A 17,950-nucleotide genomic window follows, 5' to 3' on the forward strand; every position below is an offset into this window, starting at 1 on the left:
GATAATTATGAACGATATTTATCACTGGTAGTTACCACCGAGTACCATCGCTCTCATTTATTAACCCGAGACGAGAACGAAGTCGGGCTTTTTTTTTATTTCTGTCCACGGCTAGCCCTTTGTTTGCATTATCCGGGAACGCTTAACAAGTTTTAAAATAAAAACTTCGCGTAGCTGGACGACACGGCCACGTCACGATACCGATCTCGCATCTTCACTGTTCCGACGCACATGTCATCGCGGATCACCTGCTCGCCTATACCGTGTAGATGTGGCACCACTGTCCAGCTAACGTGGCATTCCGCGCAATCAGCGAAGCTTGATCGGGATGGCGCCTCGTTTGTAGGCGCCGCGGGCGACCCGCTTCCTCATCGGGTATTCCGCGCAGCTCGCCCGATCGCATATCCCACAGCGCCGCCCACGCGTCCCTTGTCTAGCTTTGGCCGCCGCCGCCGACCACACGCGTGCGATGCCGCCAGCGAATCCAAGGACGATGTCGGCGAGAGGGCACAATCGCCTCTTTTTGTGGGCTTTTTTTTATACACCGGTGTGCTAGGAGGGTGGTTCTTGGTGTGCCTTAGCCGCCCGCTATTATAATGTGCGAATAAATAGCCGGACTGCCGTGGGCGGCTCCTGGACTGCTTGCTGCATGGAGTCGGACGATGATCGAAAACGCAATCTGCTTACCTCGGCGAAAAAAAAAATTAACGTGCAGAAGTCGTGACATGTGTTTGTATATCCCAATGATTCATAATTTACTCTGTGCAGGTCGGACCTTTGAGATGTCTGCTGTTTACCTTTACAACACCGACAATCCTTAATTTCTTCGTTCAATCCCCCGAAAGCAGCATTCTATCTCTTCCAAAGCCCCCAGTTTCATAGAGCCTGTAGTCCTTCCCGTAGAACTGGCTCTTCAACGCCTTCCGCTTCTAACCGCTCACAGAATAAGTTACCTGCCCGAACACCTGATGGCAGAACATCCGCATGGCATATGGGTTGTACTAGGTTCGAATCCCTTCGCCGCCGTGAACCTGCTCATCTACCCCTAAACAGGGTCGTCAGCAGCCATACACGTCATCGACCCCCGGCCTCGCGGTCGGATTTCTCAGAGGCGAAGCCCTTGCACAAGGAAGGCGTCACCCATTAGTTGACGAAAGCGCCACCCGAGGAGCTCCGAACCCTTTCCCCATTTTGATGCGGTAGCGTTATAGCTCCCATTCTGGAGAAAAGCCGGCTTCCGTCCGCCCGTCCGTCCGTGCGTGCCACAAGAAAGCAGGTGGCGCACTTGCCACGGTGGGCCAGGGTGATTGGTCGAGAAAGATCACGTGAGCTTTCTACGTCATCATAGCCTGCCCACCCTGGTAGGTAGCAGTTTAATTAATTGATGGTTGATAGCTGTCACGTAATCTTCTGACGTCATCACGACCATCCCAGCGTCTCAGGTACCAACATGCTCACCGGGCTGTGAGAAATCCGCCTCCCGTGGCCGGTGGAAATTAAAAAAATGCAATCTCATTCAACTGCATGAGAATTGCTTGGCCGAAAAGAAAGCAGTAAGTACAGAATTACCGCTTCCGCATGATGGGCGTGACACGGGGTGTTTCTCCCAAGATTTTACACACTATTTTAAAATAGGCGTTCTAAGTTAGAAGAGCGCTTTTTTCGGCATAAAACTGTCAGCGGTGAAATACATTACAATACAGCCAAGGCGTGCTAACTAGCAGGCTGGTTAGCTAATATTGAATAGTTAACGTTTAAATTATTACTGTTCGTCTCCTTAATTACTCAGAGCGCGTAGACGACCGCAAGTGGCATCCATGTCAGTTTTTAGAATTTCGAAAACGCTATTACCCTTGGCGCTGTGGTCCACTAAATTGTGATTTCATGTGACCCTGATGACGTCGTCAGGGAATTGGCTAATGAGGGAATTTCGTTACGGAGAAGCCGGAAATTTTTTATGCGAAGCATACTACTTTAGCTACCACTTCAGCCCTTCACCGTGGTTATGCGCCTCCAAATCACGTGATACATGACGTCACACCACGTGACACGATGACGTCACGACAGTAGAGAAACGGGGGCCCACCTCGCGCCGTCGCTGTGGTTGTGCGCCTCCAAATCACGTGATACATGACGTCACACCACGTGACACGATGACGTCACAACAGTGGAGAAACGGGGGCCCACCTTGCGCCGTCGTTGTGATTGTGCGCCTCCAAATCACGTGATACATGACGTCACACCACGTGACACGATGACGTCACGACAGTGGAGAAACGGGGGCCCACCTCGCGCCGTCGCTGTGGTTGTGCGCCTCCAAATTACGCGACACGATGATGCTTGGCATTCTCCAGGCTTAACCAAGTTAAGCCTCAGCCCTTTTTTTTTCTTAGTCAACACTCTGAATGCTATTGCATTAGAAGGTCCCAGTTCTTCGCAATAAAAGACACAATTCTGCGCGTCCTGCACACATGGGAGTAGACTGTTATTTATTTATTTAGTTATCATCAGGAAAAGAACTTCAGTTTGAAATGCACCCTTCTAGCGACACGCAGCCTTCTACTGTACCCTCGATGCATATCACCGTTGTACAATTTCCATATTACAGAAGTGATCAGTAAACCATCGGCTGGTTTTTTCCAAATACACCAATAATAGCCTATAATTAATTACTTTTTGTTTATAATTAAAAGAAAGGTCAACAAAAAGACTGCGGCGCACCCTAAGGGCTCGTCCTTCTGACACATGGTCCTCGTCGTTTGGTCCCGACGGGCCAGTGGCCGATGTCGGCTTGGGGAAGGACGACCGCCACCCTGCACAATCATTCAATTACGGCCATTGTGCAGCGAGGGGTGCCTTGCATTCACTAGGACTCGCGCCCTTCGTCTCTGCGCCAAAGGGAGCGGGCCAGCCAGTGCCGTTCACCTGAACAGTCTCCCGGTGTGGCGGGTAGGAACAGAGTTCCTACACCTGCCAACCTGCCAGCCTATGCCGTTGTTTTAACTGTTCGGCCACAGCGCTGGTGGTGACACATGGAGTATACGAGCTATATGTATCTGTGAGGTGAAAATGTTGTAGCCCAGGTTGGCATTATATGAGGGTTGCATTACCACCCCACTAAATAGGCATATATTCAAGAAGCAACGAGCGGAAGAGCCACGGGGTAACGAACGGAGTGGCCGTACGCAATAATTCACATTATTGTCTTTTAATAGCTAACCATTTACACCGACGAAAATAATTACCAACAACGATCCTAAAGCTGCATATCTTCGGTATACCAATTAACTGCTGATTATGAAGGGAATGCACGTATTTCCGTCAAATTCTTAATACCAATGCTAGCGCGAGTATTCGCAGCATCTGTAGGATGGTCGTTGCTAATTTGTACTTCCTTAGGAATCTTGTACGCCCTTTCCCAAATCGAGTTATCGTTTCCAGTTAGGCTCGACCTGGGCTTAAGACAGCAGTTTGATGCCGTGACGTGCGCGACGCGAAAGAAACTACAGCGACTCAGGGCATATAATGTCTGTCGGCGGAAATGATTTCTCCGAGCGGGGCAATCGACGGCGGACCTCCAGGGGCGATGTTGGTAGAACCCGCAGCGCGGGAGATCAATGCGTTCTGCTTCACTCTGCCCATGGAGCGAGTCAAGTTGTAGACAATGATAGAGGTGGACAGATGTGACAGCTGGGGTAGCTCCCGCGAGTGCTCGGACGGTGCCAAGGCCACGGGTTAAAGACCCCGACGGCGCATAACGCGGGGCTGACCTCGTTGTGTACTGCGGCGCGCGTGTCTCTGCAATCCCCCGCAGTCATGGCCGCCTTGCTCCGTGACGTCAGTGTCGCGATGGCGCATTTCTGCTGACCGCGGCGTTGATGCTGTACGCGGCTTAATGTTGCCTCCGAAGACAGCTTAGTTACATCTTAAGTTTGCAATGAAAGCCGCGTGTTGTTCACCTATAGACAGCATCTGTCTTGTAGTAAGTAAATGGCTTGAATAAAAAACATGATAAATGGAAGTAAAAGATTTTGCTGGCCCCGCATCTGCTATCGCTGCGGGAAGCACCTGAGCTGGGGCAGCGGAAATAAAGGATGGCAGGCAGTGTGTAGAAGTGAAATGAAAGAGGTGAGGGGACAATTAGAAAACATAGGGGGAGGTACACTCTAATAAATATATTTACATATTACCATATTTAATACATGCACGGGAAGTACGAGTTTGTGCTCAATAAGGAATTCTGTTCTTAATTCTACACTGAAGTTGACAATACCTTATGGGTGTTATCAGTTAAGAGGAAGACTATTTAGAACGAGAGGAAGAAGCGACCTTCGCACTAATACGTACGAAATAGTCTTTATGAGAATGCCTGGACGAATACACAGAAAGACATGAAAGGACAGCGTCCGTCTTTTCATGTATTTCTATGTATTCGTCCAAATATGTAGCGCTGTTCAAATTCAGGAAATGGAAATCTATCATCAATAAGCCCAACAACGTGTTTTATTGACTGAACTTTGACATTTTATCTTTCTAAATTTCAATTTTGGCGCATTAGAGCTCTTGCCCGCCGTATGAGGAAGCTACGCACTGAAAAAGGCCACTACAGTGCAGTTGGGGTTCTTTCGGCTTTAGCGCTTGATCGCAGTTTTTTTTATTCAGCTTCGTGTGTTTTTATAAGCACGTGATTAGTAGAAATGCTAGATGATATCCTACGCCAACCAGGACAGAAACCGTTCTCGCGATCTCAGAGAACCGCGCAGCTCCATATGTTGCTAACTGGGCCAACTGGGCGAGTTCGTCAAGCATAATCTCTTCAGTTGACCATTGAACAGAAACCCCCACATCAACCTCACTTGGGGCGAATTGCCACTGAGAGCTCAACTTGCAGTTGACTCTGCAGTGTAACCATGTTCAGTTGGAGTCCTAGTCAGCTGCCGTTGAGCTTCATTGTCGCTGAAGACGCCTGTGTAACGGAGCCAGAAGCAAACTGCACAGAGCGAGGCGCTTCACTGCATCCCTCGTTACGCAGGTTTTGGACCACAGTCTGCCACCGTACCACCTCAAATTTCTCAGTTTCGCCACCAGAGGCCGAGTTCCTGCCGGTACAGAAACGTGGAGGCTGGCGAGAAGGGTTCAACTTTATGACAGCATAGCGAACTATGGAAAGAAAAGTGATAGGTGTAACGTTAAGAGATCGGAAGCGGGCGGAGTGGGTGAGGTATCCTAGTAGAAATAAAGATGAAGTAATGGGCTTGGACAGAGCATGTAATGCGAAGGCAAGATAACCGCTGGTCCTTAAGGGTAGCGGATTGGATTCAAAGAGAAGGCAAACGTAGCAGGGGGCGGCAGAAGGTTAGGTAGGCGGATGAGATTAAGAAGTTTGCGGAGATACGTTGGCCGCAACTGGCGAAGGACAGGGGTAATTGGAGAGACATGGGAGAGGTCTTAGCCCTGCAATGGGCGTAGTCAGGCTGATGATGATGATGTTTAGAAGGCCCTCAACTTTTATACCTATATTTGGTCCAGAGTTTGCAGCGTTACTCTGATATGTTCCTTTGAAGTGTTTTCTTCGGTGTCAGTGATCTTAGTCCGAGCAAGAAACGAACCTCTTCAGATCAGTTGAGACTGTGAAGACGCGCTCAGTAGGACAGGCAGGGCTCCTGGACGAGCTGTATGATGGCTCGCGATGTTTAATAGGAATTGAATCAGCAGTGACACGGGTCCCGGAACGCCCCACATTTATCACCGCCAGTTCGACGCAAACTTTCCAAAACGAATGAGATCCTGAAGGGCAATGAAGGCGTGCTGAAGGTCTCTCTAAGCTTAGCTCTACGATATAGCTACATCGAGAACGATGCGCGCAATTGCAACAAGCATGGGAGAATCGCATTTACCTCACTTAGTGGCGCATTGCTGAAGGATATTGCGTAGATGCTAACTGCTTTAACAACGAACAGACTCGTTGTGGTTAAGGTGCTGGTTGGCTTATTCGCAGAATAAAATGTGGATTCAAGATGAAGGGTCATCTCTAAACTGTATTTATAACAAGAAAGATAAAGGAAATAAATGCTAATTACCGCCTACATGCTCCGGCCATCCATCTGCTCCATGGCTAAGTGCCATATTCGAAAAATAAACAGGATGAAGTGCCGTTTTTTGTAAGTCTGCATTCCCTCCTCGTGTACTTCGCGCCATGCATCGAAAGTCGAGCCAGAGTGTGCAAAGTCTTAAGGCGAGAACAAGGCCTCTGCTGTTCGTAAGGAGGGATATGTTTACTAGGTTGGTAATAAAGGGGTCACCGCCTATGCGAGAAGACGCGTGAGCCCCCGCATCTTAACCAGCGCGCGAAGCCTTGGCTAGCCGAAGGGGCCGTGGGTGGTACGCTGGTATAACATGGCTGCGTCCTTCATTCGAACCGTGGCCTCCCTGACTACGTCGGGTGACTCCTCCCCGCAGTGTCAGGTCTGTCAGCGCACTGAGTCCAGGAAGCTGGCTAAACTAGAGGATGGCCTTGCTTTTCGCTTCGAGTTTCAAGCGCGTAGTGCAGTCGGCGAAAGTAATACAACCTCAATCAGCGGAAGAACACCTGCGATGTCTATCATTGTTTGCACCACATCAGTGCAAATTTGTGTCAGCATGAGTCTGCAAGCTTTGGTAAGCGCGTGTTGAATGGCAGAAAGTTATACCTCGACAATGAACGTTTGAATAACTCGCTGCAGTGCAACGGAAGTGCCATCACTTTTTGGAAAACTCGTTTGTTTCGGCTTTGAAGTCAAACCCTTTCTTCCGCTCGTGATGGATGGTTTGTTACGAATGACGTCCAAGAGAGCAAAGGAAGATGCTGTAGTCGTTGCCCGTAGAGGCCTCCGGCTAACTGCAATCACTTTTAATGTGAAAAGATTTGTTGTCTCATGAGTGGCGTGTGCAGGAGCTCTCAGCAGAGCGTGTCGACAGGGCGTGTCCGCACGAAAATGGCCATTCGAAAAAGAAATTAGGGAGTAATTACTCATTGACGTCCACCCGAGCGCAGCCATACGGCCACAAAGGAAAGCTATACAGCTTTCACAGAAACTCCGTAGTTAAAGAAAAAATCGTCCTGGTCCGGGGTTCGAACCCGGGACCACCGCTACACCGGAGCAGTCGCTCTACCAATTGAGCTAACCGGGACGGCAAGCTTATGGTAGGGCGAGAGCGAATTGATCAATAACTCGAAGTGGGAACAGTGTATTATTACAAATCTTATTACAAATCTACTCCACCTTGGGGGATTCTCCTAAATATTTGGTCGAAAAAGAAATTCGCCGCCATTGCGGTTCGCAAACCAGGCCCTCTGTGTGCCAGGCGGGCACGGAGCGCATACGCCGCGAAGGGTCGTCACTTCAAGCGTATTAGAGGGGAACGATGTGAACGCGTTGTGGTGTGTACTAAGCTAAAGTGTGTTGGGAATGTGTACTGATGTTAGACAACGATGACTTTCAAAAAAAAAAAGTTGCCGATGTCATCCAATGGTCAGATAATAACCGTCACGTGACAACGATGACTTGCAAAAGAAGTTGCCGACGCCATCCAATGGTCACGTGATAAGTGTCACGTGACAACGATGACTTTCAAAAAACGTTGCTGACGTTCAAACGCAAATGCTTCCACATTTCTGCAATGCTGCAGACTGCAGTGGTCCCCAATTCTTTTTTCCACCAAAGTACTCGCCCCACATGCATAATTTTTGTTAGACTTACGCAAGACATTCGGAGGCAGTACAGTAGTGCCTTTATTTGCCAGCCAGATGACCCTGAATATACACTCAATACTCCTGAAATTACGACAGCAATAATACGATAATCGTATTTTCATGATTTTACATTCTATTCTGTTTCTTTCTGTCCGTCATTGTTCGCTGAAGCGTGTCCGCGTCTCTGACCTGATAGAGATGGAATAGAATCAATTCAATAGAACGTTATTGTAGTACCGGCCCTCTTTTGTACAGTGCGCGGCATTTAAAATCGTGCACCACTCACTCGCACTCTTACACGTAACACCCTGCGTTACCGCGGCAGGTAATGGAGTAAGAACGCGCAATTACAAGCTGCGCAAACTCGGCAACCTAATGCGTTATCACTTTGCCCGCCTTGCATTGCTCCTGCTCAAAAGTAAATACAACAGGGCTAAATCGGCCAAGCAATGTTGAAGCAGGTGAGAAATTTGCGTTTTCTTATAACACCTGTGTACTACTACTTCTACCCTGTGTACCGTTTTCACACTTTGCGTTGCAGTCTTCATGATTTCGGTCTGTTTTTCAGTGTTAGACGTGCCACGAGTGTCGTCACATAACGCAGTATTTCCCTTCCTTATCTCCTCTCCCATTTCTTAAGCAGGCAGCGTTGTGCCTCTTCGATTCGGAGCTGGTGGTGGTGGTGAAAACATTTATAAGAATGAACAGGAGGTATGTTTGGATTAGCCCGTAAGGGACCGATCCTTACAAACACTAGGTGGAGGTCCCTAGTATGGTACCGCAGTGGCGGCGGCCGCCGCCCGGGCGCGCCCGACTAAGGCTTGTTGGGCCTGTAAGTAGCTTCACCCTTTTTCTATATCAAGAGTCTGTATTCGTCATGACGCCAAATAAATAAATTTATTGTCGCTCTTTGAAAGTTCTTAATAGAATTATGATCAGAGTAATTGATGGAAGTCGATAAAAAAAATCTCTCGGATGTTTCCCCTTTTACTGTTGTGGAGAGAAGACAGCTATATATAGTTCTTGCTTCTGTAAGACGAATGATAGCCTTAGTCGCTTATGCGCCATTAAACCCAACACAACACAGCTTCTGTAAAAAAAAAAAAAAATTATGGTCCGCATTTTTTTACTTCCTGATGTAGAACGAAACCGACCATGCGGTGAAGCCTCGAACACCATGAAATACGGGCCTCACTGCGGCGCATACACAATAAAAGTCAGCAACCTAACCAAACAAAGGCCGAAGCGAACAGAAAGAGTTTGGCCGGACGCCCACATCGAAGAACGACCACCTGTCGCGTCTTCCCACCGGAAGCGCATCTCTTCATCCCGCTTCCGATCCTCACTGCCGAGTCGTAGACATGTCCAATAAGACGGAGCTGCAGAGAAAACCGGATATTAGTAACAAAAGCCACAAAACAAAAGGACACCTATCCGCCACGTTGTCCGCCCGTATCGCATGCATCACAGGTGGGGCGGCAATGCTGGTGCACAACGCCCGCGCGTCGTCCGGTGAGGCTGTGCTTCTAACAGCGGTCGCTCCCCAAGGCCGTGCGATCAAGGTCTTCGCTCTCGGCTCATCGGGCAACTCCGATTAGCGGGACCCAGTGTGACGCATTGCCTCCTCTCCTCTTGTTCTGTTAGCGAAGCGGCTTGTACCGAACGCGCTTCCTCACAACACCGCCCTTCGACACGCACGCTATAGCTGGTCTTGCTGGAAACGAGCCCAAAGTTGCGGCACCCCCCATTAAACGGGCGCGCGCTGATTGTGTATAAGACCGTCCCCCTCACAGCTGTGAAGATTGAGAAGGGAGGGTCGCCTTTGTTCCGCACGGAGCCGATCAAGTTGACAAATGAACGCACGCGCGCGCTTCCCTCTCGTTCTCTTTCTCGCGGAGAGGAGGAAAATCAAAATGTGTTCGAACGAAAGACGAGGGTCCCTTGCCAAAATTTCGCCCGCCGCGCCGCGGAGGTGTTTGCGAGAGGCGCTTTTGAGCGCGGCTGTATAAATATACACGTGCGAAAGCGAATACAAACGCGCGTGCTAGCTACTTTCCTCGGTGTTTGCATTTTCCGCCGAGGTTCGTTTTTCACGTTCCGAGAATTAAACGCCTCGCACGCTCAACTGGCAGCAACTCCGCTTTACGAGACGCTTCTTCCTTGTAACATCACACGCTTCGGCACTGGAAAGCCGAAGCTCCTCTGGCGTCGGTGCTCAGTTGTATAGCCATGCAGTTCAAGGCTGAGGGGCTTCTTTCTGGTTACGGTCTTCTTTGTAACGCTGCGATGTTACTGTACAGAGTAGAAAGCAGTCATGTAATAGCCACAGAAAAGACTGCACACTTCAGGTCGATATTCTACAGGGTCCAGTTTGCCTACATTGCCGTCTGCCGCCATCCTTTATTTGTCCTTATTACATGCGGTCTCCTAATATTTAAAAAGAAGTTCAGACGATGGCTGTTGTTCAAAACGCCTAATTTAAAAACTGAAATTGCTAACGGCAAAATAAACCTACCGTTCGAGCCGCAGTAGGTATTTGTACGTTGCGCGCTCGAAAGTTTTTTGTTATACTTTTGTTGGCTAGAAGAAAACAAGCTATGAAAAGTGTAGAAATTCATCGAACGCAATGATAAGGGTCTCTGTAAACGACGACTGTCACATGCTGCACTTATTATACCTTCCTGACATGGGTCTAGCTCTGCCAGCAGCACAACACTTTTTTCTTTCAGCGTCTCAAGTAGATGACGTTAAGGGGAAGGACCGAAGGACTGAGGGAAGGTGTGTGTGTGCGAACGAGCGGCCTTCGCACATATATTGCGGTGTTGTCCAATAAATCCAATTTATGGGAAAAGTGTCATCTGCTGCGAAGAGAGGAATGTTACAGTGACGGCGCCGACATCCACACTGCACCTTCGTGAAGTCCTTGAGCGCAGAATAACTGCACCGTTGTGCGACAAGAGGACGACTGTTCCTTTTATTCAGTGCGAAACCAGGATACATTGGACGCGGTGATTGATTTCACTGTATCCGCTGTGTACAGAGTACCAAGTTAAGTACATGAACCTTAATGAGGTTGGTCAAATGTTTAGGGGAATCCCCCAAGGTGGAGTAGATTTGTAATAAGGGAGTAATTACTCATTAGCATCCACCCGAGCGCAGCCATACGGCTACAAAGGAAAGCTATACAGCTTTCTCAGAAACTTCGCAGTTAAAGAAAACTTTTTTTTTCTTTAACTGCGAAGTTTCTGAGAAAGCTGTATAGCTTTCCTTTGTAGCCGTATGGCTGCGCTCGGGTGGATGCCAATGAGTAATTACTCCCTTATTACGAACCTTAAATAGCTATAACGTTGGAAAAGAAGACAAAAATCTCGCAATACCCATCGCAGTGGCTCAACGGCTTTGGTGTTCGGCATCTGGGCATAAGCTCCTGAGTTCGATTCCCGCTATGATAGTCACATTTGGATAGAGGTGAAATGAACAAACAATCCTGTGTGCCCAGATATCGCCGCTCGTTAATGCCATCCAAAGAACACGTGGCCGAAATTAATTTCAATTATTTAACTACATTGTGTCTCATCATTATTTCATCATCATTATTTATTTTACCCTTAAAGGCCCCTATTGGGGCATTACGTAGGGGGCATTACATCTTTCTACAAGCGCCCCACTACACGCATTGAAAGCGAATCTAGCCGTCTGATCACTTCTCAAAAACGCCCCGAAGTGGCGCCTTCGGGCTTGGCTAGTTGTGTCTGCATAGTAAAGGAGAACGAGTGGTACACTGCCTAGAAGGGTTCCTAACAATCGCTGCCCTCACCTTCGCGCCTCGCCTCACCCGCGTGACTGTACTCTTCGCTGGTTGGCCGGCCTAGCGACGAGCAGAGCGTCCTACCAGGAACAGGGATAGCATGACAACTACCTACCTCGAACTTCTGCTCTCTTGCGAAGAAGCAATGGAATTTTGCCTTAAGTTAGCGTGTAATATTTAGGCAATGTGCCAGTTGCATTGCTGGCTGATTTAACAAGCGAGAGCCTGCAGAAACAAGGCATCAGTCATGTACTAATAGCAGTAAAAATGCTTACATAGTGCCGTATGACTGGAGAGCACTTAGGAAGTTTATTGTCATTCATTACTCTTTCTTTCTACGCACATCTTTCTCTCTAGCATGAGCTGCGACCTCGTAGGCATTATGAAAAATTGATTCTGCTAACAGAGTATGTACTCAGTGTACTCGGCATTAGGGCAGCTAAAGACTTCGCTGTATGATGAGTGGTGATTCCTCAAGCAACGCTTGCAAAGGGGAATGTATTCCTGCGCTGGCGCTGCTTGGGGGCCTCCTTGAGTCATTACAGATTCGTGACGCTCGTTTGCTCTCGCGCCCCGACCACCTCGAAGTGAGCGTAAATCATACATGAAACATAACGTGTCATCCCCTCAACACAGGCGTTTCGCTCACTTCTTTTTCCTAAGCGGGCTTCGCATCCGCGAACCCGTTGCAAGGTCCTTTTTATGAATCAAAACCTTGGAGTCCGAGCACTGGTCCCTCTTGGTGCATACTTCGAAGCTTGAGAGCGAGCCTTCAGCCTTTGTTCGAGCGCGTCTCATTAATTTCAGCCGCGCTCGTATATCTTTTTCCACCCGGTGTACACTTGGCAACGCGAGTCACGTAATTGAAATTACTGACTGTGGGCAGTACAAGTTCTGAATTTCTGATGAGTGAGTAATCCAATGTTGAATTTCTGTTTTTCGTCTTTTTTTCATTTGCGTTCATGGCTGCTGTACAGTGGTGAGCAGCCTTGTCTAGAGCGCTTGAGCAGTGCGCACTTGGTAACAAAAACCGAAATTAGAGAGCAGCCCCTCATTGCAGGACAAAGTTTTCGTGCCTGCTTTGTTTACGAGGCTATCTGGCGCTACTTCCGTGCAAGCGTTGCAGCTGGACCCTAGAGGCTGCCACAAAATCTGGATTTGTTTGCAAGGAAGTGCACCGCCCGAGCGCTCTAGACAAGGCTGCTCACCACTGTACTGTCAAAGACTACGGCTGCACGCTGTTACTGACACTGCCTATTGACAAAATAACAGATACGTAGTCGAGGGGCATGCTATTTGCTGACGCTACAAAAGATACCAGAATTGGGCATGATGGGATCATATGGTTGACTTTGACCTCAGGACAGCCATAACAAAGTTGTACTACTTTCGTGTCATGTCAAACTAAGACAGAAAAGGCGCTTAGGGAACAGTCATGGGGACTGTGTACCCTATCTGTAAATGCCTTGCCTGTCATTTTTAACTGGTCTTGCACTTCGACTTCACTACAATCATGTGTGTATTCCCAAATACAGCCTGATATATATATATTCCCGAATATATTCGCTGCAGGAAAGATTGCATACTTTGCAGTATTGTCAGAGGAGTCCCTTTACCAGCATTCTGCATTTCAGATGTAGGAACCTTTCTTCCGGTTAGTCGCGGCTAAGCGGATGGTAGCTGACACGTGACTTGTGCAAATGCGCAAACGTCGCTTGGCAATGAAAGTCAGTAACAAAGATCTGGGTGCCCAAGGTAACACGAGCAAGAATGGCAGGTGCTGACTGACGGTGTACTGCTTGAATACGTCTGAACTGGCGCTGATTGTACGTTCGTGATGTACGCCAAAAGTTTCCCAAAAGGTTCAAGCACCTACCTTCTACCTTCACTTCTATATGTACTGCATATTTTATCGAACGCGGAGGAAATTCTCAACCTTCCGGCTTGTCACAAGCCCTTAGTTGCCTTTTTTTTTTGCTTTCATCGGCGCTATGTGCGACATTGGACGCTGCCGTTCGACACCCAAGGCCATTTCGGGCACGTCTTCTGTTGAAATTTTTTCCCTATTCATTTTTGTTTTGCTGTGGCCTTTGCTAGTTATCACCTTTCACACCAGACCAAAATGCAAAGCCTCCTGGCGGTTCGCCAGGGAAGTTCTCATGTTCGCGAACAGTGCCTCCGTACGGAGGCCTGTCTTGCCTTGGCGAATGACGGTAGCCAGCGACACCACTTCAACTGGAAAGCGCGTCGTTAAGTCTGTCCATAATTTGTGCACGCTGCACCGTTTTTCCGGTGCAGAATGCGGCTCTCCCACGAAGCATCCTCCGCTCGTACATACACCCGTGCTGGCGACAGACCTGCGCTGACGTCATTGGTTACACAAGTTTAAGTCGAACGCGTCGAGACGTGGCACGCGAGTCGGCCACTCCGACAGCAGCTGTGCGCGGCGTCCCGTCACGCCGCCTCCGAGCCGGTGCGGGGCTGGACGCTTCTGCGGCACGGTTGCGTCCCGCCGCGAGTAGCGCGCGCTCGGCTCGCCTTGGCCCCCGGCGGGGGGCTACCCCCTCGCGTCTGCCACCGCCTCGTCGCGAGGCAGGCATCACACCCGAGGCCGCCGCCTCCTGGGGCAGACACAGAGGGACACGCAGGGAGCCTGTACTGGACGCGATTCGCCAGGTGTCGCGGCAGCGCTCTCATCTTTGTACGTTGTTATTAGTGCGAAGACATTATATAGCTTTGTCGCGTCCGCACAAAGTGTCCGCCATTTTGTCCGCATGATCACGTCACTCTCAAGATGAATGTGTGAAATAGGGTATGATAAAATGTTGCTGTGGGAAAGATTTGGTCGATGAGATCTGGTTAGCTTATTGTAGGCGAAAAACGCCAAAAAATTGAACTTGGGCGTTTCTTCTTTCACTCCCACCTTCCTCCCTTTCCTTACGGCGCGGTTCAGGTGTCCGCCGAGATATGTGAGACAGATACTGCGCCATTTCTTTTCCTCAAAAACACGAACACGAACCAACAAAGTAGCCATGGACGTCGATACAATGTGTGGATGTCTACGTAGCCGTGGACGTTGATGTAGTAAGTGCCCGTAAACGCAGCCATGGACGTAGATATAGTAATTGGACGTCAGAACAACCACGGGCGTCGATATAGCATGTGGGTATTTCGCTTTCGCATTGCTCCAGTGGTGTTCGTCGCAGTGATCGTTTTTTTTTTAAATTTCATTTCTTAACTGACTGAAAATGCAGGCCAACATTTGAGCTGAAGCATTCAGGCCTCTGCCGCTTCTAGAATCAGATACAACTCAAGCACGCACGCACGCACGCACGCACGCACGCACGCACGCACGCACGCACGCACGCACGCACCCACGCGCACAAATATGATGACTAGAGGAGCAGCTAATTTAATTTTGGAATGAAATGAAACAGATATGTGACTCTTCTAGAAGCAAAAAAAAAAATTCTTCTCACCAACACAGAACTTACCAAGGCGGCAACTTGAATGTCGCCTCGAGTAAGCTGATTTCATTGTTTGACAGTGAGTGAGAAAAATTATCTCATAAAAGCAATGTGCCGTTTTGACCTTTTTCTTACCTCAGGTATGTGGTCAAACTGATAGCAGATAAATGACGGGGACATTAGATAAGCGTCTTTGTTTTGTGCACAGTGATTAAAATGTGGGCTTGCTGAAAATGAGATATGAACATGCGCGCGGTGTGACGTAAGCTGAGGCCACCGAAAAAAAGTTTGACGTTGTTAACGCTGTTTGGAAATATGCACTTAGGCGTAACAAAACGTGCAGCAGAGCTTGCAATGCCCCAAGAGTGATATCTCACTTATTTTTGCTGTAAATGCGAAGGGTACATAATGAGAATAATTACCATGAAATAGCAGTTTTTTTCCATGCCTTCAGAGCAGTGCATAAAGTTTTGTTTGAGCCCATTTAACAACAGCCAATCACTGGACGAGGTCGCAGAGCGGAAACTATAGAGAAAATTTTGAATTCAACTTAGTTTCTTTCGTTATTTTACCGTATAATTACGACTTGTTGACCTTATGGCTCTGTTGGATTACTGGATAAAGCAATGGCATTTCTAACAACAAAGTGCCGCGTAATGTAGTGCGGTATTTGCCATCTTTATGATCTTCTGGTTATATCAAAGGGGTAATTGCGCTCTGAAGTCTAAAAAAGGACGTACAGGCAGGTCATTAAACACTATGAATTGCTAATTTACCTGTATTTTGAGTCCACGGCAAAAACTGGAAATCACAGCTTATCATAAGCCGGAAAATTATTACAAGGACGTATACTGGTCTACGATAATATAAAACAAGCGAACTACTGTTCTGAGCCATGCAGAAAGAAAAAAATAGCTGTGCAGAACGAGTATAGCCTTAAATAGTGAAAATAAACTTGAAACCTCGGTATTGACAACGATTACACGATGTCGCGTCATGTGAATCAGTTGATATGCGTTTCACTCTTAAAAAAAAAAGAAAAATACTGTACTCTAGTCCATGGTCCTGACGATAGTGGCCATTCTATCCACATATAGGTAGACAAAGAAAGACTTGTGTTACCTAATTATCGTTAGCTGTGACAGTGTGATAGCGTAAGGACTTCGTTGTGAGCTGTCATGCACTACCACAATGGGAAGGGGGACCTCTCTGTTTCAACTTTGCCTCGTGTAAAGTGGAAGGTTGCAGGTAGCTCTTCCGTGCACCAACCTTGCCATGTGACAGGGGTCTTTCCGCGGCAGCCACCTTTCGGTCTTTCCTTCCTCTCCCCGTGTACTAACCTTTGCAAGGGCCACCTACCAATGTGTCTTCATTGGGCTCAAGGGGCTCTTATGTCTTCTGTCTCATAATGTGCTCAACGCTACTTTCCTTTCCTGGTGTTCAGTGCAGTGCCAGCACCAGCAGCAGCAGTAGCCTCGCGGGGGCCCCACCAGCGCTGCCCTGGCACCGGCCGACCTGGTGCAGCGCGGGCGCTGCGCCGTCTGCAGCTGTGGGAGGCCCGACGTACCAGCACCAGGAAGACCAGCAGGGCCAGGACGTGGCCGCCATGTACGGCTCGCAGCAGGAGCCCCGCCACCGGGACGCCATGCTGGCCGTCGCCACGGGGATGTCCGAGTGGCCGCCGCAGGAAGAGGACGAAGCCCAGAGCCAGGCCGCCTGGGCACCCTGCGACGACTCCTGGGTGCGCCACCTGTCCTACTCGGCTATTGCCTCCCGCATGCTAATGATTGCCTCGTGTCGGCAGCAGGACGATCAGTTTGCTGTTTTATTTTATTTATTTCAGTATACTGCAAGCCAGAGTTGCCCCAAGCAGGAGGGGCATACAACTAAAAAAAATTCTATAAGAGCATTAGCTACAACACCGCAAGACAATAAACAGGACACAAATCCAGAGTCATCAAGCAAAGATATTTGGAGCCATACAATAAGTTCTCCAGCTCCTTCACAAAATACTTAGATTTACATAGGCCCAAAGGAATACTTAGATTTTCATAGACCCAACGAAAGACCATTCCACTCCTCGACAGTATTCGGAAAAAAACTGTTCTTAAACCCACTAGTTCCTGTCGTCCTCGATTGTTGTGGCAGTACATAATATATGCCCAGAATCTGGGCACAAAATACACCATCCGATTGGCTCTAACAGAAGTGATACGCACGGAAAGGAGTGCTTCTAGAATGGCCATGTGCATACTGTTATCGAGCATGTAATATGGACGAACATCGTTGTTTGCTATCACTTAAAAAGGAAGCATTCGGCAGCGGATGTTCTTTGCTGATTACTGAATAAGTTCTGCCTTTTGAATTTGCTATTTAGTACTTTTGAACTAGAACCCGAGCTAGCCTTTGGCTACGGGTAAGAAAGTGTTCGTTTCATGTGTACTTTAGAAATGTGAAAGAAAACTGTAATCAGAAACCGCTAAGTCCAAGCTGTGCGCCTGGCTCGTTTTTTAAGGAAGAATCCCCTGTAGTTATGGAATATACAGGTTTCGTAACTTTGAAATGGTGCGGACCAGCAGGTGGCAGATGTTTAGGCTTAGAAAAAGTGTTAGGCTTAACGACGATTGAAGATATGGCAGCGGGAAGCTTGCCACTCTGTGTGTGATGCCTTCCGGGTGTGAAGCAGGAGCAAACATAAATGTCTGTCTGTGCGACTTCTCATCGACCAGGAAGCAGTGAAAAATAATGTACAGGGTCAATCACACTTAGAGGGAACACGGCTCCGCGTGGCGGCGCACATACGGAGCACTATTGCGACCAAACCCGTGCAAAGGGGCAGATGTCACGAAGCTCCACTTCGAGGGCCCTCTTCTCGTGCGCCACTATGCATTTATTAACGAACGGGTTAGATGCAATGGCACTCCGCACGTACGTGGCCACGGG

At 48.4% G+C, this 17,950-nt stretch overlaps 1 protein-coding gene across 4 annotated transcripts in view; it reads left to right on the forward strand.

The window, feature by feature from the left end:
* Nucleotides 1-17,950, forward strand: part of LOC149328436 (uncharacterized) — a 79,267-nt gene that overhangs the window by 29,743 nt on the left and 31,574 nt on the right. For 3 of the 4 annotated variants that reach the window (XM_089561996.1, XM_089561999.1, XM_089561998.1), the window contains exon 2: nucleotides 16,452-16,748. In XM_089561996.1, the coding sequence (XP_089418122.1) occupies nucleotides 16,614-16,748 (135 nt within the window). In that variant the 5' untranslated portion in view covers nucleotides 16,452-16,613. The remainder of the gene's footprint in view (nucleotides 1-16,451; nucleotides 16,749-17,950) is intronic. The other variant, XM_089561997.1, reaches the window with a different exon arrangement.

Source organism: Amblyomma mixtum, chromosome 9 (genome assembly GCF_055824585.1).
Source record: "Amblyomma mixtum isolate Tamu chromosome 9, ASM5582458v1, whole genome shotgun sequence".
Taxonomy (NCBI): Eukaryota; Metazoa; Arthropoda; class Arachnida; order Ixodida; family Ixodidae; genus Amblyomma; species Amblyomma mixtum.